The sequence below is a fragment of the Balearica regulorum genome, chromosome Z, assembly GCF_011004875.1.
Source record: "Balearica regulorum gibbericeps isolate bBalReg1 chromosome Z, bBalReg1.pri, whole genome shotgun sequence".
Classification (NCBI taxonomy): domain Eukaryota; kingdom Metazoa; phylum Chordata; class Aves; order Gruiformes; family Gruidae; genus Balearica; species Balearica regulorum.
This window is the reverse complement of record NC_046220.1, coordinates 34,079,279-34,101,538: the sequence shown is the minus strand read 5'-3', so window position 1 is coordinate 34,101,538 and position 22,260 is coordinate 34,079,279. Positions and strand designations below refer to the sequence as shown.

Below are 22,260 nucleotides of genomic sequence, written 5' to 3'. Positions count from 1 at the left end.
AACTGAAAGACCTTTTAATAGACCACTAGAACCAATCAAGATGCAGAGGTGTGGCAAATAGTGATTTTAGGATCCTCGAACTATGCCAATTTGTCACAAAGAGATTTTACATAATTTTGAGGTAGCAATAATTTAAGATTTATTAACACTGTTATGGTAAATCACAAGATTAGACTGTGTATTTAATGACACTGAATTATCAGCCAATTAAAACCAAAAGTAATTAAATAAAATTTGTTATAACTAAAATTTTGCAACTTAAAGCTTCGAAAATGGCAAGGTTCACACAAGACTTACGACAGAGTTTTCTAAATCAAATCACATACACAGAGATACAGATACAGACACAAATACAGGCACAGACACAGAGATACAGATTCAGGCACAGAGGTTAACCTACAATCAAGATTTTCTCTCTTCACAAATTGTAGTGAATTACTCACTTTCCTCCTCCATCAGCATTTGTCAGCAGACGATCTTTGAACCCTATTCCTTCACTGGCATCTATCAGTGGATGATCTTTGAATCCTCGCAAAACCTACCCTGAGAGGCATCCCAGCTCAGAGGAGATACTGGCTCACAGCCCACTGTGGTCCCGGAGAGCTCAAAGGGTCTCACATAGGGTCGATGTTTACAGGATCATGAGATGATTAACTTTGGTCAGTGTTTTTTTCCATTTGGGTCATAATTCTTGTCAGGTAATTCTGGTACCTTCCAGATCGGGCTATGAGATGGGGCTACGATCCAGGCAGCAGGAGTTCCAGGTACGGTTGGGGAACGCCTGATTGTCCCGGCTCACTGCACCTGTAACCAAAACAAGAACACAATGTTGGGATCACAAAGTGGCCCGCCAGGGCTGCACTACCACAAGAGGACAATCACTTTTTTAGAAGTTCCAAGAACGTGTGAGCCCAGGCTTTAGAATGTATTTTCCCTATACAATGGGAGGAGGCAGCTACAGGAGGATCACCAGATCAGTTTGCATGACAGGCAATAAAAGGCTTGATGCTCAATGCTAAATGAACTAATGGTGGCAGGACTGTGGAGAGATTTAATTATTGCAATGATTTAATTATGACAATGTAATGTATCTATTCTCAAGAGAGGTTCTTGAAATTTTCCTTCTAAGTAACTGATTTAAATGTTTTCTTTGACATAAGAATATTTAAGATAACTTTCCTTTGGGAACTGTTTCAAGTTATTCATAGTGGATTAAACAACTTTGCAACATTTTTTCTGCATGCTTTTAAGCTCCTTCAGTCTGTAGAACACTCTAAGACCTTCTGCCCAACTTGCACAATAAAATGCTGCAGTTCCTTCATAACATCTCTACAAAATGACAATATTTCTATTGAAAGCACTGAACAGGCACAAAGAAAAATCTGCAGTAGCAATTACCGTCATCATCTTATTTTTAAATCATGTATCCTGTTTTGCTTTTTCACAAATTAATAATAAATCATTATCATGGTTACAGTATGGCAAATAATCTGCTGTGCTTAAAACACCATGAGTTGTACACCTGAACTTGCAGTCATGACAGACTGTATGCATCCACGTGCTTTTGTAGATTATGTTTTGGTTGTTAAAATCAGACAATAGCTCAAAACACCCTTTTCCACCCTGCCAAAGCCACCCGATGAAGGTGTAAACTGACAGGAAACAGATAAGCCTATAGACTCAAACCTAAAACAGATCTCAGGAAAGAAACAAAGCAAAAGGGCAACGAGGAATAACTGCCTGGTTCCAGCATGTAATAGGAGAAGTCTTTTGAAATGGACTTAGAAACTGTTGTGGTTTTAGTTTTACCCAAGCAACTACTTCGCTTTCCTTCTTCCTACATTCAGACTGGGATTTGCTTTATGCTTTCTTCTGCTACAAGAGAACTTCAAAATTCACACAGAGCACTTGTACCCTAAACCCCATGTAGAGCTGAAGGAAAATGAAATCTCAGCAAGACAGATTTCTTGGATATCTCGGTTCCATTAATTTGTTGCCAAAGTTGTTAAGACCATGCTAGTAACAACATAGACAAGAAGCAGGGGAGAAAAAAGGGCAGCGATGAACGACTCCCTCAGTGCGACGAGCAGTAATCAAGTATTTAGCTATTCATTTTTTTCCCCCATAAAACATACCTCTGTGTTTGAACTGCCTCAGTTAGACAGGGAAATCAAATACTTTGCAGAGGTGTAAGGAGAAAAAAAAGTAAACATAACACACAGGTCAGATACACTACCACAGCAAAAGGGAAATTGGAGCAACAGAGGGAAGTGTGTAAGCCAACACTTCTCCTTTTAGAAGTGGCTCTAATTTCTGCCTGTTGAAGCATCAGCCCATTTCAAAACAAATCTCTCTCTCCAGATTTTAAGGATGGAGCACTTTTGCCAATTTTGTTATTTTCTAACTTCCTTGAATTGCTTGCTTTATGAAATAGGCTTCAGTGAAGTGCTGTTACATGCATTTAAAGAAATGACATCTACTCCATGCACAAATGGACAACTGCATGCCATTCTACATTCCCACCTCTACTTTTTAACTCCCAATCACTTTTTGCAGAGACATTTACTAAATCGCTGCTACGTGCAGCTACCAGTTGTGGCCAATACAAACAGCAAGTGATGCAGCCCATTTTTACAGCTCATTGTGTGAACGTAACAGATCCCACTTTACAAAAAAGAGCAAATTTTAACAAATGCACAGGAAATGTATTGTGCTTATTAATTTTACATTAAAGAGCTAGAATTCCTCATGGGCCTAGCAGAGTCCACACCTAGCCCTCACATTACAGCATCAGGACTTAGGAAGGTGGTTTTGGGTTTTTTTAAGAAAAAAATAAAGAGTTGCTGCAGGAGAAATTCAAGCCCATTGTCAGAATGGACTGCATCTCTTCCTAGAAAAATCCTTTGATACTAGGAAAGGAAGCGTCAGCAACTGGGCAGCAGTCCGCTCTTCAACCTAGTACTACAGAAACCCTCAAGACAAGCAATAATCACCCCTCTCAGTGGAAGAAACATTAGTCAGCCATCAAACCAACTTCACCAACATGAAAAGCTTAAGCACACAATAACTCTACACCAGCCATCTATCAGCATGCCTTAAATTTACCTTGCTGACTTACTTTCGTTGGGCTGCTTCTCTGGAGGGTTATGAACCTAAAATACCTGAAGGAAAGGCCCAACAAGCGCAGCAGCCAGAGCATAAGGTGGAAGGAGATGGGGATCTTTGGCCAGGGTGGAAGGAAACAGTGCTGAACGTCGAGTATGACGTCACCTTTAAATTTTCAGAAGCGGCTGATGTAATGCAACAGCTCATTGCAGCTGGAGAAGAGGACTTCTCCCTGTCCCCAGCTCCTGGCCCTGCCTTCTCATGTCAAGTCTGATACTGTTGGTCTACCTCTGCCTCTCCACTATGAGCCAAACCCACTGCTTTATGCAGCTGAACTGCCCCACAGAAGGGCGCAACCAGCACCAGAACCGGTAGAAATAAGAAGGGCGGTACACACCCAAACAACGGGGGGGAAGAGGGGGATGGCAGGAGCACCCCAACCACAGGGCTGTGGTATCGCAGCAACCCACCGTGCCTCAGGAAGTCACACTTCAAATTCCCGAAGAGTAAGAAGAGAGGGTATTTTGCAGACAGAACAGAAACAATCTGCTATCTGGCCACACATGCCAACAGCATAGCAACAGTTGTTTAAATGTCTTTCCCTTGTCACTTTTCGAATTTGAGCATTTTCAAGTTTATTTTAAGTATAAAGAGTAACAGCAACCAGACTCAGGAACACTCTGAGAAAAACCCAGCATCTAAACTAGGAAACTACTTTAGAAAAAAAGATAAAAATGTCAAGCTAGTTTTGGCAAAGTCCTGGAAAAAGAGGAGAGTGAGCAGTTAAAAATCTAACACACCATTTGCTTTTTATTTTTAATCAGGTATAATAAATGTACACAAAAGGATGCATCAGCATTTTTGTTCATCTCAAGTATACGAAATGGTGGGGAAAGCAGATACATGGCATGAGTGAGGTCAGAAGTATCGAGACTGGTTTGAAACATTTCAAAATGTCATGCTAACAGGATATTAAGGGAAGCTTTTAAAGCCATCATGAACACGGCTTGATTAGTATCAGAGCTAGAATGCACACTACACACAAGTTTGACACAGACTGAGAAAAGTCATTTTCCTCATGTCTAATATATCCAGGAATTTCAGCTGTGAAGGCTACAGTAGGGTTAGCATAATGCCATTTTCTCTGATTTTGAATGAGTTCATTGACTAAACAAATTATTAGACAGTAAGTGCAAACTGCTGCATTACTTTGTCATGCTAAATTTCTTTTTAGAAACAGTCCTAGTAAGGCTGAAGGAGAGGCAGCAGCATTTGAGATATTAAAAACCAGTCTAGCACCAAGCAACTCCCAAAGTCTAATTCCATAACTGCCCTTTGGTGGATGACTTTTGGGGAGTGGGGGAGAAAAAAAAAAAAAACACCACCAAAATCACAGTATACTGCACCCAAAGTCACAAATGCCTGACACTCTGGATAAGTAAAAAAAAAGTCTTAATTTCCTGAAGCTACACACGGTTGAGATGTGAGTAAAGACCAACAATTTCAAAGGTTAGGACAATATTCTACCCGTTACAGTGTTTATGGGAACGTCACACTCCAACATACCGGGGACTGAATATTATCAGGGTACTTTTGAAAAGCAGTCACCCTAAACAGTACACTGCCTTCTTGATCCTGCCAACAGTCCAATAACATATATGTTCAGTGCAGCACTGCACTTCAGGAGTATTTTTAAGTGCTCTCAAAACAAAAGCCTCTTCTGCAGCTCTTGTCAGCTATGCTAATGAATTCTCCTCATCTCCCTCACAAAACACACATGGTGAAAGGTTACTCCAAAATAAGAGGTTCGTTTACATACCTCACCAAAGGGATCCAGGAATTAAGACTTTTTGCAGTGCTTTGAAGGCATAGCAAACTGAGGTTGGAAGACTTCCCAGGCTGAAATTGCATATCTTATCTTTCTCTATCTGCAGCACTTGCAGGTGTTCTTAGCTGGCCTAATTCTGATCCTTCTGAAATCAGTGAAAACTAATTCCCAGAGATCACCAAAGCCAACATTAAATGCCTTTACAAAGTTTTGCACTAAGTGTACAAGAACCTCGACTTCACTTTCAGCCAGATTCAGTTCCCCATCCCATGGAAGCTCAACAGCCATTGTTAAAAAAATAAAAATAATAAAAAAATATTTTAACACATTTTAAATGTATTCAACTTTGCATCCTTTCTTGCTGTAAAGCAATTCATATTTTGTAAACTAAATGCATATTCTAATTCTGAGATACTTGCATTTTCAATACATTAGAAATGTATCAAACTGAAATGACAATGAAGAAAAATGCGATCTTATTTGTATGACTGCTTATTTACTGTTTTAGAATTCTGGAGAATCTTGAACACAGAATTAGAGAGCATTTAGTTTTTTAACTAAATTTCTTGGCCTAGCAAACTGAAAGGTGATGTTCATGACTTCTAGGCAGGTACTTCTACTACTTCAAAATAGTCATTAGGCAGAATCACATAGCCTTTTCCTGCCAGTATGTCTTTTTCTTTCTGAAACTGAACGATCTCTCTCAGTTTTTCAATTTGTCTTTCCTGACGCCGGCATCGCTGTTGCGCTGTCTTGAGCTTCTTCCGTAGTTTTTCAACTTGTTCCTCCAGCTGCTGAATTCTTTTTCGCTGATGAACTGTATCCTCTACGGTATAGTTGTGATCACAAAAAACAGCAAGATTGCTAGGGGTCTGGAGAGGAGGCATCAATAATCCAATACTTGGATCTACAAACCTGGCATCTATTTGAGATAAATGAAAAGAAGGAGTCGATGGAGATGGTGGTAGTACTGGAGCTGCTGGTGGTGGTGGCGGTGGCGGCGGTGGTGGTGGCGGCGGTGGAGGAGGCGGTGGTAGTGGATCTTCTGGCTGTTCTACAAACTCTTCAGGCTAGAAACAACAAGGGAAAAAAAAGTACATTTTCATTTTTAACATTTTTTACAACACAAGCCCCAGAATAACATAAACAACCAGGATTTAAATTAATAGAATAAATTTCAAAGCCTACATTTTCAAAATTGACAAACAGTTCTGGGCCTGCTTTGTCTGGCTTCTAAACTGGAGATATTTTTAAGCAGCTTTGTTTTCAGGGCTCTTTGAAAGTCAAGTCCTTGATGTCTCAAATAAATCAAAAACTGAAGAATGTAGAAATGACTCTTACTTCAAGACTTAGGTCAAGTACATATCCACAATTCGTTAAAAAGCAAGAACGCAGGCTGCAGTTCCATAAAACGGAGTTCAGCTGACCTAATAACTCATCACTGCCACCCCATTCCCCTTTGTCCCTCCTTCTTTCAGATGCATCTTACCATTATATATTTTGAACCCATCAGCTAATTTAATCACAAACACAGCAGAAGCAGAAAATCTTCTGCTGAGGTAGAGTAAGGGTCACCTACTGAGGGAGCTGATGAGCTGGCAGAGCAGAGGTAGACACAGCAAGGCTTGCATCTCAACAACCGGAAGGGACTGTGTCACTGGTTTCAGGCTGCAGCATAAGTGTTTGGTTTCAGGAGACATGATGAGCCAAAATAAACAGCTCTTCAACAGCAAAGCAGTCCTCCCAGACGTGGTATTTAGCCTTTACTCAAACACAGCAAGTTGCTAAGATGACAGAAAGCTATTCGCTCTCCCACTATCACTGCAGAAATCTTCTGTCCTTTATTAAAAGTCAAAGCAATGCAACAGGAGGTACACCTGCGCTGGTGTGTGGAATGAGTGAGAAACAGGACTGCATGGCTGGCAGATGGAACGGAGAAGGGAGAAGCACGATTCTCCCTTCTGGCAGCAGCAAAACATCGATTGGCTCAACTCCACACGAAACTGCAGTCTTCATCATACTGCTCTCGATAGGTTCACTTGCATGGTTCAGGACAACACAGAACCCTCACCACTTGAGTACAGGCCAGAGCAGAGAATCAGATTCTTTCTGCCCAAAAAAGGAATGCACTATAATTCAGAAGTCATAGAATCATAGAATGGTTTGGGTTGGAAGGGACCTCAAAGATCATCTAGTTCCAACCCCCCTGCCAAGGGCAGGGACACCCTCCACTAGACCATGTTGCCCAAAGCCCCATCCAACCTGGCCTTGAACACTTCCAGGGATGGGGCATCCACAACCTCTCTGGGCAACCTGTTCCAGTGCCTCACCAGCCTCACAGTAAAGAGCTTCTTCCTAACACCTAATCTAAATCGACCCTCCTTCAGCTTAAACCCATTACCCCTTGTCCTATCACTACACTCCCTGACAAACAGTCCCTCACCAGCTTTCCTGTAGGCCCCCTTCAGGTACTGGTAAGCCACAATTAGACCTCCCCGGAGCCGCCTTTTCTCCAGGCTGAACAAGCCCAACTCTCTCAGCCTGTCCTCATAGGAGAGGTGCTCCAGCCCTCTGATCAGCTTCGTGGCCCTCCTCTGGACTTGCTCCAACAGCTCCATGTCTCTCTTGTACTGGGGCCCCCAGAGCTGGACGCAGTACTCCAGGTGGGGTCTCACAAGAGTGGAGTAGTAGGGCAGGATCACCTCCCTCGACCTGCTGGTCACACCTCTTTTGATGCAGCCCAGGACACAGTTGGCTTTCTGGGCTGCAAGCGCACACTGCCGGCTCACGTTGAGCTTCTCATCAATCAATAACCCCAAGTCCTTCTCCTCAGGGCTGCGCTCAATCCATTCCTCGCCCAGCCTGTAGCTGTGCTTGGGATTGTGCCGACCCACATGCAGGGCCTTGTACTTGGCCTTGTTGAACTTCATGAGGTTCGCACGGGCCCACCTCTCCAGCCTGTCAAGGTCCCTCTGGATGGCATCCCTTCCCTCCAGCGTGTCAACCACACCACACAGCTTGGTGTCATCGGCAAACTTGCTGAGGGTGCACTCGAAATGCTTCTGTGCACAATGACAAAAAAGCACTGTTCAAACAAAACAGCTTGCCCATCGTCTGTTAAAAAGAAAGCCTAAGACGTTCTCAGAGGCACTGAAGCAATTTTCTAACTGCCCACCTGTTGGCAATATTATTACTACACATAAAAGCAAAAGGACACGGACAACATTGGCCATACGAGCAGCTGACAATCCTCATCATCTAAATATCAGGCTCATCAGATCTGAAGGTCATGACATTAACTTCCTTGACTTAATGTACAAACAAGCTAATATTTGATGTTGGGGAGTCTAGATATCCCTCTTGTACAAAACACATCACTTGGCAGACTAACTGAGCAGGCAGTTTTGTGACTGGTGTTGAAGAGAAGTTTCATATGTGCTCAGATATTACTGATCGCTTTACAGTACAAACCCAGCCAACTACCACTCCAATTTCTCAATTCCTGCTAGCAGTGTGCCTACCTAATTCACACATGAATATTCTAAAGAGTTTGACCGTATCAGCTATCACTTTCAAACTTTTCTACTGAAAAAAACTACAAGGCAAAGATGTAATTGGCAAAGAGAAATTCACCCTTGTTGGAAGCACAAGCAAAAATCAGATTCTTGCTGGACAGCTGAATTCACACAGAAGCTTCTATTTGCAGCTTATCCAGTACATGCCACCTCTATAAATACGTTACTATTGTCACAATGTAGCATGGAGAACAGACGGTTGGTATCATCATAATCGCATCATAAGTGAATTCTAGTTACTTCTTACAGTCAATAAATGGTTCTGCTAAGACACAAGTAAAAAAAAGAAAGTATTTCAAATGATGTAATGCAAAAGATAAAAAGCTGTATTTCAAAATCAGTGTGGATTCAATTCCGAAACAACCACTACTATTATTTGTTACTACGTTCTTTCTTGAAGATATGTGAAACTTGTCTAAAAGTGCCATGAGACAAACAGGAATAGCACTAAATCCTTCTCCAAAATTAAGAGGTACTCTTTTGTTTTTGTAGATCCAGGCATGGTAATGAAATGGGGAATGTGGCTCACCACTAATCCTGCTGCACCAATCGCACTTTTGCGGATTACTCTATAGACCCATTCAGCTTTCAGTCTGTAAAAAATTTTGCAACTATTTTAGACGTGACAAAGACAACGTGTGTCGTACAGATAGCGCGGAAGTATCATCAAACAAAAAACTTAACACAGCTGTATTTACCTGAGAATCATCTGTCTTTCCTTATATACCTTCTGCTTGTATTCTATTCTCTGTTATTATCCACTTTTCATTTTTCAGATACATTCCCTTTTTATTTCTGTATCAAATCCAATATCGTATATAAAGAGAAAAACAAGCAAAAGTGCCAGTTTTTGTCTGTGTGCTTCATCCCATTATAGCCTTTCACTCCCTAGACCTATCATATCCATTCTCTCTTTTGCCACTTCCTCTACAGCAGAGTGGCAAGACATCTAGTATTTTATATCCAGTAGAGGAGTTAAGAATCAATCTTGTCCATTCTTGTCTTGCAGATATTTCATCAAGAAGGAAGAACGCAAAACTGACTTGCATCCCACAGTAAGCGGCTGTAGCAGCACAGTGAAGGGAACAATACATCTCACGGGAGACTACCATCACAAGTTAGAAGTTAGGGACCAGACTGGCTTATGAACACAAAATAATTTCTAAGGCAGGACAGAGATCGTTTCAGCACAGACAGCAGGTGCAGCTACTGTTCTGCCCCTCTGCATCTCAGTTTAACTCTGAGAAGCCAAGAGGACACAGCCCTTTAGAGAGGACAATTCCATTTCAGAACTAAGGTCCATCACCTCTTCAACACTAGCAGTAGCCACCAGTCAGCATGGGAGAGTACAGTGCAATTTGCAAGTATCATTGAAGGCTCTCTAAAACGCCAAATACGCCACAAACACAGCTGAACAACTTAACTACAGGGCAATACTTTCCTACTTTGCTGCCACTCCATTTAAATCAGCACAAGGTTTTAACCGAAGTTACGCTGCTCAGGCTTCTGTGTAGGCACGCAAGAGCAGATCAGAGCTACTGCACATCTGTACAATGTCCTACGTGCTCCAGAGCCTCATAGAGCCTACATCTCTGTGCTCGTCAAAGCAAATGAGAACAGCTGTTGGACATGTTTCAGTCACCACAGCCCTCCATGTGCCTCCAGGTGCGCATATCCAACTGGTATCCTTCACTATCTGCATCTTCTCCCAGCTACATCAAGCCCTGCCAGGCTAATACAACCAACACGCACGCATTCCAGTATCTTAAACTATGAGTGCTTTGGGTTTACCTTTTCACTGGGTTCAGTATAACAAAATATTGTGGGCACAGCATTTTCTTTCAGAAGCTTGTTGTTGCATTCCCTTTTAAAGCAATCGGGAGTAAAGTGTTCTGAACAAATGCTGCTATACTTGGTTGGCTTGAAGTTTTTCCTTTTAACAGCAGCTTCCCATTTCTTGCAAAGATCAGGTCTTGTAAGAGGAAACCTGTAAATAAGAAGTACTTTCAGCTTTTCTGGAAAGCTTTTTAACACGGGGTCGGGTTACAGCTAAGCACTGCTGTGACTGACTGTATGATCACTTGGTTCTTCCTCTGACGGGCTCATCTTCGGAGCCAAACCCCTCCTGCCAACCCAGACATGGCACGCGGACCGAGCTGGGGGGTCTCTAAAAGCCGGGGGGGGTGGGGTGGGGGGGTGGGGTAGCGGGGGGTCCCCCCTCTCTGTGAAAAGGGGCAAAAAGAGCGCTGTCCCTCGGCTTTCCTCAGAGAGACCCCCGGGACAGGGAAGGCGAGGCGCTCGGGCTCCGGCGGGGCTCCCCCCCGAAGGCGGGGGAGCCGGCGACCGTTGCACCCCGCCCCCCCCCTCCCCGACACGCCACGCGCGTGTCCCCCTCTCCTCACAAACCCCACGCGCGCCAAGCGCCGCCGCGCGACCTCTCCCCTCCGAGCGGGCGCGCCACGGCCCCAGCCCCGCCCCCGCCACGGCCCGGCCCCGCCCCGCCACCCGCGCTCACTTGTGGAAAGAGATGGGTTTCTCTTTGTCGTATCGGTTCCGGCAGCGGTACGCGGAACACGACTGCACCATCCTTCCTCCCCAGCGCCCACCGCGGCCAAGCGTCTGGGAGACGAGCTCGCGGGCGCCGTTAATTCACCGTCAGGCGCCCATCTTTCCCCTCCCCCCGCCCGTGACCCTCTGAGAGGGCCAGGAACGGGACGCGACTTCTCCCAACTCCAAGATGGCGGCGCCAGCTTCAGCGCAACTCTCGCGGTGGTGGCGCCCGCCGCGCTCGCCCATTGGTGGGTGCGCGCGCGGGGGGGGAGCGTCTCGGAAGGGCCCTCCAATCGGGCCGCCGCCTGCGAGCACGAGGCAAGGTTCCCGCCGCTCCGCCCCTTTCCTCGCGGCCGTGCACCGCTCGCCCACCCTTCGCTTCGCCACATCTGGGCAGCGGCGGCTGCGGCGCGTAACTGTCGCCTGGCCCGGCCCGGCCCGGCCCCGCACCGGGCCTGCCGTGTCCGCCGAGGAGCTCCCGTGGGGCCGAGGCAAGGGACGGGCGGCCCGGCCTGCGGGGACCCGGGGGCCGCGGCGGAGGGGGTCGGGGCCCACCCCGGGCCCATGGCCGCGGAGGCCGGCGGGAGCTGTGCCGGCGCTGCGGCCGTGCCCGCAGGGAGGGAGACCCGTGAGGGGGCTCTTCGCCCGGGCGATGCCTGCGGCCCCGGCCGGGGATGCTCGCCCCACCCGGCAGGCAGGGCTTGGGGCGGGCGTGTGCGCACGACGCGGTTGTCAGAGGCGCAGGAAGTTGGCTCTGTGAGACCTCTGTGAGGGTTTCCAGGCTCTCCTCAGCGATTAAAAAAAGAAAAAAGAGCGGGGAGAGAAAAAAAAAAAGCACAAAAAGACTGCTTTGCCATAACACACATTTGCATTAAGGTTGTGCAAAACAACTCTTGTTTCACTCACAGAAACTTCACTTGCAGGTATATCAGCAACTATCAGATAGCAATCTAAATAAATTCATGTGTTGTTACAAAAGTTTATTTCAAGCAGCTTCTGCATTTTCCATTCTGTAGGCTTACCTTCCAACTCTGCATTAGATCAGCAAGTAAAACCATCCTACCTAAATGACCAACAGGTCTTGTCTGAGGACTGACGAAGGGACCTACCTTTAGTGACTTCTGTCATCTATCATGTCATACCTAGAATTTCTCTGACAGTGATCCCAGAGCCAAGTGAACCTCCCCAGCCTTTTCTCTGCGCCCACCCAGGACCTCATTTTCTCGTCAGCCTACTTTCCCTCTCTGCGCTTGCTTCATAAGGGAAAGAAGAGAAGCTGTACTGACTTCAGCTTGGAGGCTGCAGTTTTTCTACCAAGACACCCCTCTTTCCCCAGCTGCAAGACAGGTACCAGTCACTGCTGTTTGCTCACCCAGGAATATGACAGGAAAAGCCCGTGCTGCAAGCAGCCACAGCAATATTTCCATGAAGCCGCTTGCATTAGGTGTTTCCAGCACTCGCTGCTGGCTGTGCACTGCTAGCTCTGCACCTCTGCTGCTAGGTCAGCCAAGAGACAAGGAGACAAAAATAAGCTCTTTCTAGCACCATCTCACCGAGAAAGACATGCTTACTCCTCCCCGATCCACGCAGATGCCTCCATTTCTGGCTTTTGTCTGATGGCTTTCTTCTCGCTGGAGTCCTGCTGCTGCCAGTTTTCTGGGCAGCGATTCTGCCACAGCCTCGGGGAGCGGCAGAGCAGGACTGCTCTGCAGGAAGATGACCGAGGGGTGGCCAGAGCCAAGGTGTTGTCCCTTACCAGCCTGGGCAGAGTCCTGCAGTGCCTGAGCAGGGCAGGCAGAGCAGGCAATAGTGGTTGGATCCACTGACACACCCAGGTGAGGCGAGGTGATGAGCCAGGTACGAGGTCCACCCAGGGAGTCCAGACAAGAGCAGCGGGAGATGGTGCCAGGAACAGCACTGGAAACACAGGTCCAAGGTCCACCCAGGAGATGGGGCTGTAGAGAGGAACACCTGCGACGTAGCTGGGCAGGGACTGAAGGCCCTGGGCTGAGTTGAAATGGGGCTCCTGCCCCATGGACAGGGTGTGTACTAGGGGCCCCCAAGGTAGATGAGTCAAGGTCATCAAGGCCTTAGTTAGTGTGCTTAGACTCCAGTTCTCCTACGGATCTGAAGTGGCATGTCTGGGGCAAAGTCCTTCCTGACTTGACACTGGTGTATCTGCCTCCCCCCGGCTCCTGGTTTTGGAGTGAACAGTGGAGGCGCAGTATGGCCATGAACACGATGAGGCTACAGCAGAGCTCAGCAGCGTCACTAGACCCTGGGAGAAGAGGCACTTGGTCTTCACGTGGAGGGAGGAAATTTCTGGGGAGAAAGCACATGGAGATTGCAGAGGGGTGACGCCTCACTGAGGGGATGCTGGTGGATTCCACCATGGATGGGGAGAACTGGTGAATGTGTCCATGAGGCCCACAGCCAGCAAGCCAACTTAAAGGAGAGCTTTCAGCAGATCTGCCAGGATCACATTAGTATCCCCAGCAAAAGGGATTTTTAAAAGATGGGGTGAAAAGCAATTTCCTCATCCTGTAAGAATTTCAGAGACTTGGAGGTGGGCAGGGGGAATTGTCTCAACTGAAGATAACAAATAAATACCCAACCCCAAACTGAAAAACAGTACTTTCATGTTTCATTAATGTTGAAAAGTTGTCTAAGCTGTTTCAAACCCTTTTTCTAAACTTATTTTTTTTTTCCTCAGAAGAAAAGCTACTGCAAATCCATCTCCTCCTTGCGAGCGGCTTTTGCTGTGGCAGGTCGGCGTGTTTCCCGGCGGCTGAGCGTTTCCCCGGCAGACTTCCCAGCCCGCGTTGTCGGGAAGCGTTAACCTGTGCCCGCCCATCCCAGACCCAACGCAGGACCACCACCTGCTCGCAGCAGCCACGACCCGCGGGGCTTTGCTCGCTTTCCTCCTGCAGGACGTGTGCCGTGGCCGGAGCATCCCCGGGTAATGCCCACGCGAAACTCCTCGACCCGGCCAAAGCCCCCGGCAGTGCCTCCTCTCCCGCACCGCAGCCTCGGGCCAAGTTTTCGGGGAGAAGCAGCACGGGTTCCCTACGGGCACCCCGCCGGGGCAACTACCGGGGCTGCGTCGGGAAGCCCTTTCGCGCAAGCCCGGCGGGCGGGGAAAGGAGCGGGGGGGACCGGCGGGCGGTGGCGGGGCGGGCAGTCGGCGGGCCTGGGGCGGGGCGTGGGGCCGGCGACGCCGGGAGGCGGCTCAGTCCCCGCTGCCAGCCGAGGGCGGCGGGCCCCGCGGAGCAGGCGCCCAGCCCGGCCCGCCCCGCACCGAAGCCGCCGCCGCCGGCCGGCGAGGGCGGCAGCATGAGCGGCGGGCGTAGCGGGCGATCCGCCGTGAAGATGGAGGCGCCGTTTTACCCCGAGGAAGGATTGGAGCTGCTACCCGACTTCGTACCGCTGCCGGGTTTCGGTACCGCCGGCGGACCCGGAGCCGATGCAGCAGCAGCGGCGGCGGCGACGGGGCAGAAGCTACTGCTGGGCGCCGGGAAGAAGCGGGACCTGGCGACCGCCGCCCCCGCGCCGCTCCCGGGGCCCTTCGCCCTTCGCCCGCCCGCCGGCGCCCGCGGCAGCGCGGCGGCTCTACGCTTGCTACCGCCGCCGCCGCCCGCCGCCGCCGCCCCGCCGCCGCCCGCCGGCTCCGCGGAGCCGGCGGGCGGCGGCGGCGGGGCGGCGGCGGCGGCCCGCGGCGGCCCGGAGGCCGCTCTGGGTTCGGCTGCGGAGCTGCCGCTGCTGAAACTACCGCCGGCCGCCGACCTGGAGCAGTTGCTGATCCAGGGGGGCGCGGGGCTGGGGTCCGGCAGCCCGGGGCCGGCGGCGCCGGGGGCGGGGAGTGGCGGGGCAGCGGCGGCGGGGCCGTTTCTCTACCGGCAGCCGGTGACGCAGGAGCAGGAGGGTTTCGCCGACGGTTTCGTTAAGGCCCTGGCCGACCTGCACAAGCAAAACCAGCTCCTGGCGGCGCCGCCGCTCTCTACGCCGGGACCCTGCTGCACCGCCCGCCCGGGGCCGCCTGGAGCTCCCGCCGCCGCCGACCCGCCGGCCGTCTACACCAACTTGAGCGGCTTCAGCCCCGCGGGGCCGCTGAGCCCCTCGGGCAGCGCTTACCCCGCCGCCTCCGCCCCGCCGCCGCCGCCGCCGCCGCCGCCGGGCCTGGCCTTCGGGGCGGCGGGTCTGGGGAGCGGTCGGCTGCCGCCGGCGCGGTCCCTGGAGGAGCCGCAGACGGTGCCCGAGGTGCCACCGTCGGCGGGCGGGGAGGGCGGCAGCAGCGCGCCGACGCCTCCGTCGCTGTCGCCGCTGGACGCGGAGAGCCAGGAGCGGCTGAAGGCGGAGCGCAAGCGGCTGCGGAACCGCATCGCCGCCTCGAAGTGCCGCCGGCGGAAGCTGGAGCGCATCGCCCGACTGGAGGAGAAGGTGAAGGCGCTCAAGGGGCAGAACGCCGAGCTGGCCGCCACCGCCAACCTCCTCCGCGCCCAGGTCACCCAGCTGCAGGGCCGCGTCCGCAGTCATCTATCCTCCGGCTGCCACATCAACGCCGCCGGGCATCCTCCCCCTGCCGCCGCTCAGCCCCGGGAGGCGCCCCCCGAAGCGGCCGCCGCGCCGGAGACCAGCGCCTGCTGAGGAGGGACGCCCCGCCGCCAGCCGATCCCATTCCCGCCCGCCGCCGGGGCGGCGCGGAGGGACCGCGGGGCCGAGGTGCTCGCCAGCCGCCGCTCTTCTATTATTATTATTAATTATTATTATTTATTTGCGCCCGGAGAAGGCGGTTGCAGGAGCCGGGTGTTGCTAAGCGTTTCCCGAGGTCTGTCGATGCTGCGCTCAGCAGCGAGGGTCTCCGTGGGTGGTTTTGGGGCAGGTGGTTGTTGGGGTTTTTTTTCAGTGAAGTACTTGAGGTCTGTAGAGATTTCGGAAATTAAGGCAATTCCTGTTTACAGAAAGATTCAACTTTATTTTCATGGGGGATATAAAAAGTGTGTTTCCTAATACACCTTACTGAATTGTATAGCAATGGATAAGCTTTTCAAACTTAAAAAAAAAAAAAAAAAAAAAGCCAGAATCGTACCCTTTTGAAAAGATGTGCGTGTATATATATTTAAAACATAATACGGCTATGTATATTTTCTTGGTATTGATAAAGAACTTTTTTTAAAATACTGTCTTTCTCTAGAGCTTTAATTTGCCATTGAGAGTTAAGACAACTATGTGGATGCTCTTGCACTTAGATGGCTTTGGTTTTAAAATCGAACCCTAGAGGGAAATGATTTTTGTTGTAAATCTTAAGCAGGGTGAAATGCATTGCTGACTCAGTCATATCAAAATACTTTTCTAAACTGTATGCTCCATATTTCTTGTGCCAGTGCAAACATGGGGCATTGATAGTTATTTATTGAAACTTGAACACTTTTGGATGTTGCCTAGACCTTATTTTTCTAGATAACATGTTAGTAGTGAAAATGGTTACTTTGGCAAGAAGAGCTTTACTTTTTTTCCTTCACTGTGTACATTCCAGTAGTGTTTGCTCTTTACGTAGTATAGTAACAATTCAGTGCTATACAGAAAAGGGCTCAGATTTGGGGTGGGTTAGCTATAAAGGTGATAATTCCATTGTATTCTGTTTGAATAAATTGCAGAAATATTATGGAGAAGTAGATTTATTTTTCAGTAGAAACCTATATATCTTGTTTCTCGATCTACTTTGTTCTAAAGAAACTTTCTGCAGTATTCTAGAGACAGAAAGAGCGCTAGAACGTGAGATGTATTTCTGGTTGGGAAGAATTGGTGTGATTTATTTCTTTGTCAAGATTTTACTCGTAGAAGAGAATAGTGGAGGAACTATTTCCTCTGATTTGACATAATCCTCAATAAGTTTTTGAAAGCTTTAGTTCCCTTGCTCAGTACTACTGCCTACCTTGCTTCTGCTGCACCTGTGTATTTTGAGCATAGCCGCTATCGCAGCGCTGTCGAGCCCTGTGGCGTGGTGCAGTGGGAAGGGTCTGTCGGAGTGTGACTGTCACCCCACCAGAAGCCCCTCGGTGCGGGGGCTGCGGGCCGGACCTGCCGCTGTGGGAGGGCAGGGCTTCTCCTGAGCAGATCCAGCTGCAGAGCGGGGCCCGCTCCCCTCTTTGAAACTGTGCTAACCACTCTGCTTGAACTCAGAGGCAAAACTTACATGGGGATATATGTCTGTGCCAGCTGGTGAAAATGGGGGATTGTATGAGGAGCCAGGGGGGCATAGACATCTTTGTATGTACAAGCCATTGTTCGGATCTGTTAAACCCACTCAGGAGCTGTTAAACATCTCTTACTTCTTTTGAAGGCTACACTTGATGCTTTGAAATTCAAGAAGAATGGGATAGACTCACAGTTTTTCATGCTTTTATTGGGGATACGTGAGCACTATCTGTTCAGAACACTTAGCTGCATCAGTCAAGTGTGTGAGCTTTTTCTTCCAGTGCATACTCATTCCTGGCACATGCGTCAAATGACATGACAATGCATAGTAATTGTGTTATTGTAGCTGAGATGCTCTGAGGATATTTCTTTTCCTAATGCATATGCAAATTAGATAGAAGCCATATTAATCATTGTATAACTGTTTAATCATGTCACCAGCACCTTTTTTTGGTGGTTGAAATGATTGCCTGTAACAGTACCTTCTGCTGTTAGAAATACTAATGAACAGATAAAAAACTATTTTGATCTTAACATGGGTTTGAAGACTTCTTAAAGGCATTCTGAACGGGACAGCATACAATCTGTAACACTGCCTGTTATAGAATAACTGGGTGAAAAATAACTGGGGTTTAAGTATGTGGCCAGCATCACCTGTCTGCAAAGATGCTGCAGGACTGGAGAAACTGATAAGGACTTTTCTCCCCCCCCCCAACACGCTTTCCCTAGTGAGAGAGGTAATGATGCCTGGTAGATATGTTGATATGAGATGCTTAGCTTTACTGTAAGTGTAGTGAGATGGGGTTTTTAAAGAATCCTGGAAAAATACATAAAAATTACATGGGTGGACACTGTAGTTTCAGTTCTTACATTAGCATATGAGTGTAGGGCTAGGTAAAGATCTGGCAGTAGGACACAGAATAGTGATAAGTGCAGCTGTGCAATACTTGTTCTTTACTCATTTTACCATTTCTAGTCAGAATAAATTAGCAATGTCCAAGGAGAAGTGGGGGATCCGTAAGACACAGGAAATGACTGCAATTCCCCTTCCCAGTCAAGGGCAGGGCTGTAACCTGGCAGGGTTATGAGCTCACCCTTTTCAGCATGGTAGTGTTAAAGCTGGAAACCACCATGTGTTACCTCTCTCCCATTTGAACTTTCTGCAAGAGCAGGTCCTGCATCCAGCCTCTCAAAGGTCTCATGTGGTAATGTCTTTGATAGCCTGCTTTATGCTCTAGCTGACATCTGTTAGGTGGTAGGAGTGCTGACAGGCCAGCTCTGTTACCCTGATGACTGACAAGAGGTTACTAGTGAGGTCAGCGGATCCAGCTCTCTGCCAGAAGCTACTATTCTGGTAGTCGAGTTGTCTGAAAGAAATGTCTTTTCTGTAGAGTGACAGGTTACCTTCATAAATACCTTCTTTTATCTCCTATTTAGGCTAAGACACAGAATCTAACACTGACATGACCAAAATCTGGGAATAATGTGGGGTGGTCTGTTTTTTTTTTCCCTATTGATTCTGCTAGAGGTTGCTGCCTGTACAGCAAAGGTATAGGTGGATATCTTAAGCACCTAACAGTTTAAACCAATGTAACAAGACTCAGGAGCACTCGCCTGCTGCAGTAGTCAGGCTTGATTGTTACTGTCTTCTAAAATGTATCAGTACTTTAACTTTTACGCCTGTAGTCTTCCTATATCTTTAAATATGGCTTCTTTATTTTGTCCTACCTTTTTTCGTCAGTTAGTGGCAGCATTTTTCATGTCTATTTCTTTTAGGCTTTAATTTTTTGCCTAAAACTTTGGTCACTGTGAGATGCTAAAAGATAGATACTGGTTAAAAGTTTTCCAGACTGTTTATGTGATTTGCATCAATGTAGCACCTTTTCAGTAACTGCAGGCAAGTTGGCCGTGTGTCACTGTGGGGGGAAAAAAAAAAAAAAAATCAGTTTATGTTCAGTGGAACCATAGTGCTTTTTAGCATTTTTCTTCATCCTTCAAAACTGTACCATGTTTTGTTATACTTGTGCACACTATTTACTAGTCCTTACAAAGATTCTCACTGCATGACTTGATTTGCAGGCCTTTCTGATCTGGTTTTGCATTCCAGATGCGAATCCATGGCAAATGAACACGTCTCTTTGTTTCTTTGCCCTAGGTGTAATCTCTGCTGTAGAGATCGTGCAGTCCCTTCCTTTGTCTCTTTGGGTTGGTGGAAGCTTGTTCCTGTGCACATCTCGCTGCTCATCAGCAAATTTTGAATGCACTTGAACTGATGTCTTGATCTACATGTGAAGTGCCTTCCTGTTTAGGTGCTACAGCAAAATAGTTTGATTCATAAATGACTTTCATTTCTTTGAATTGTTATCAGATCTTTTCTGTCTTGGGGAGTAGGAGGAGGAGTGTTTGTGGTGAGGGAAGTCTTGTTCACTCCTTCCTTGGGCAGAGGGAGGAGCTCCCATCAGATCTGCCCTTGCTTGCTGTGAGTGCAGGGAAAGTACTCTGCTACGACTAATTCAAATGATGTCATTACTAGAACAGTTGATTGGTTTGCTCCCCAGCACAGAACGGGTAGTGAAATCTCTCAGTATCACAAGGTGTCCAGACAGGTCTGGGTGGTTGATGAGTGGTTCTTGCAACTTTCACTGTGACTCCAGGTCGAGCCCATTTGGCAGGCTTAGAGAGCAGTTCCCAAAACGCACGTACTTTGCATACTTTGAGAAGTGTAGGTGTTGGGGGCTGATATGTCCTTATTACAGAGAGGAGTGATTCTTGGTAGTGGTGGTGACATTTTTCTCATGAACCCTTAATAGTCTTGGAAGAGGTGAATACCTCACAGGATTTGGACTCTTCACTGCATGTCGTAAATCGCTATTGACAGTCATGCACTGTTCAAGATCAAAGAGTGACCCTACTACAATTCCCTGTTATCTTGGTTCATGTTTCTGTCATTACCAGTCATGAGGCATCTTTTTGTTTGTTTGTTTGTTTTGTTTTGTTTTGTTTAAATATCTGATTGGCTGTGTCCGTCTCACCTTTGACAAAGGAGCGGTCTCCCAAAGTTTAGCCCTGAGGCATTCTGCAGTTTGCAGCTGTTAAAATGGAAATTGTATTTGGCAACTAATTTCTAATCAGTTACCTAGCTCGATGATACTTTCTAAATTATTGTATAGTGTTGTTCGGTGGTGCCCAAAGTACAGATGAATTACTGAATTACTAGTAGTGCTGAAAATAGCACTACTATTGGCTATTTTTATATACTACTATAAATTGGCTGCCATAACCTGAGTCTTGGCTATTTGAATCCAGTAGCTTCTTAGAGAAAATTTTTCTATATCTGAAATTAATATGCAAGAAAAAACCCAACTACTTGTAGCACAATTCAGTTTTCAATACATTTTATGTGTCCTTCTGCTTCTGGAGTGCAAATTAAAGAAGAAAAAGTGATGAGTTACATTTTTGTTTATTCTTATGTGCAGCTGTAACTGCTGCTGGATAATTTTGTTCTTTCCTTACTCAATTCTCTAAGTTTCTATGTTTAGCAAGTAGACAAATTGGCATATCTCTGTACATATTTGATTTCTACAAAACCACTTCCATTTTCCAAGTATTTTTTTTTGCTGTTTTACTGTAACCAAGAATGAGTGTTGAAGAGTTTCTAGGCTGTTTTGACGCTCTCTGGTCGCTTCATCAGTATTGTGTGCAGTGACTGTACGTGTTCCAGCAGAGGTGGACAGTAAAATCTGTCAGGGATTCACCTTTTTTAACATTTGGCAAGACCTGTATCAAAAGAAAAAGCCTTGTGCAGAACTCTTTCACAGTGCATAAAAGTCCTGCAAATGTCGGCTGATCTAATGCCACAGTCACTTGCTGTGGCGCTGCATCAGGGTTTACTGTACCTGATGCAGTACGGTAAATGTTCCTGCGACAAACTGCAGAATCTAAAGTTTCTTATAAACTTATTAATCTTAGTGCACATGGTGAAACTTTACTGTGAAGGTGTGGTGAATTAAATCTGAATTTATGAAGACTTAGGCCGTTACAGTACATTCTGGGAGACAAGAGGTCTTCTTAATTCTCTGTTATTCCTGTCCTGTGTTTCAAAGACCTCTCTCCTTTTATCCTGCTTATGAAGTGTCTTGCAGCTTTTTGTGCTGTGAAACTTCTCTCTTCAGAATGGCTGGTAGTAACTCGGAGGCGAGACAGAAGCAGCTTCTGCACAAAGTGGTCATGTGTGACAAACTAAACGTAGGTTTCTGAAAAACACTGCAACAGTGAGTGCACAGTGGAGAACCTGCTGTTGTCCATGCGTTGCTAAGAGAGTCTAGAAATGTATACACCTAATTTATAATGAGGGTGGCTTTCCAAGACACCATCCTGTTGACTTGCTACAGGCATTGATCCTTCCTGCTTGCTTTAGTCCGGAAGCAGTTTTCCTAAGCTATTGCATACCAGAAGGTTTACTTTCTGCAACAATATAGTCGCAAACCGGATCTCTGCTTGGATGTTGAAACAGTCCACTGCATGTAGATCAGCCAGAATGCCATGCTCTAGCTGCCTTCGCAGGGTCCTGCTGCGGAAACAGTGGCGGGGAGAGGAAGGAAACCAGTCTAGAATCTGTATCTTCACACCAACGCCAGGTTTTGAAATGCAACTTTCTGTTGGGTAGTCTTGACAGAAGTGTGCCACTAATGTAAAAGCACTGAATCTTGGTCTTGTGCCTGCATGGGACTTGAGTTCTTGTGCCGGAGTTCTGCTTTGAGTGGCATCCTCTCAACTCAGTGCCAGCTACTGATATGGGAAAAGCCAGCAAATCTAACTTTTATGAACAAATTCTACTGAAACACACAGATACCTGCAAACACATGTCAAGCTGTTGTGCACAGACACTAGCAGGCATAAAGAAAGGCATGGCCAAATGGAGGAACTGTGATTTTCTTAGCTGTAGCAGCACACAATGAGACATCTTCATAGTCTTTGTCATGGTTGAGTTATCCCAGAAAAAAACTA

At 47.4% G+C, this 22,260-nt stretch overlaps 2 protein-coding genes across 3 annotated transcripts; one reads left to right on the top strand and one right to left on the bottom strand.

Annotated features, from left to right (window-relative positions):
- Positions 1-158: 158 nt before the first annotated feature.
- Positions 159-11,252, bottom strand: THAP1 (THAP domain containing 1). Of its 2 annotated transcripts, XM_075740371.1 has the most exons (4): positions 11,024-11,252; positions 10,300-10,495; positions 5,849-6,003; positions 159-804 (listed from the first exon to the last, which is right to left on the bottom strand). In XM_075740371.1, exons 1-4 carry the CDS (start codon positions 11,092-11,094, stop codon positions 738-740), a joined length of 489 nt encoding a protein of 162 aa, XP_075596486.1. In that variant the 5' UTR covers positions 11,095-11,252; the 3' UTR covers positions 159-737. The 2 variants fall into 2 exon arrangements, with proteins under 2 accessions (XP_075596486.1, XP_075596485.1); XM_075740370.1 differs by lacking the exon at positions 159-804 and having other exon boundaries at positions 3,889-6,003.
- Positions 11,253-13,872: 2,620 nt separating this feature from the next.
- On the top strand, positions 13,873-16,236 carry LOC142599430 (transcription factor JunD-like). Its single transcript, XM_075739952.1, has one exon. It carries the CDS (start codon positions 14,392-14,394, stop codon positions 15,700-15,702), a length of 1,311 nt encoding a protein of 436 aa, XP_075596067.1. The 5' UTR covers positions 13,873-14,391; the 3' UTR covers positions 15,703-16,236.
- Positions 16,237-22,260: the final 6,024 nt, after the last annotated feature.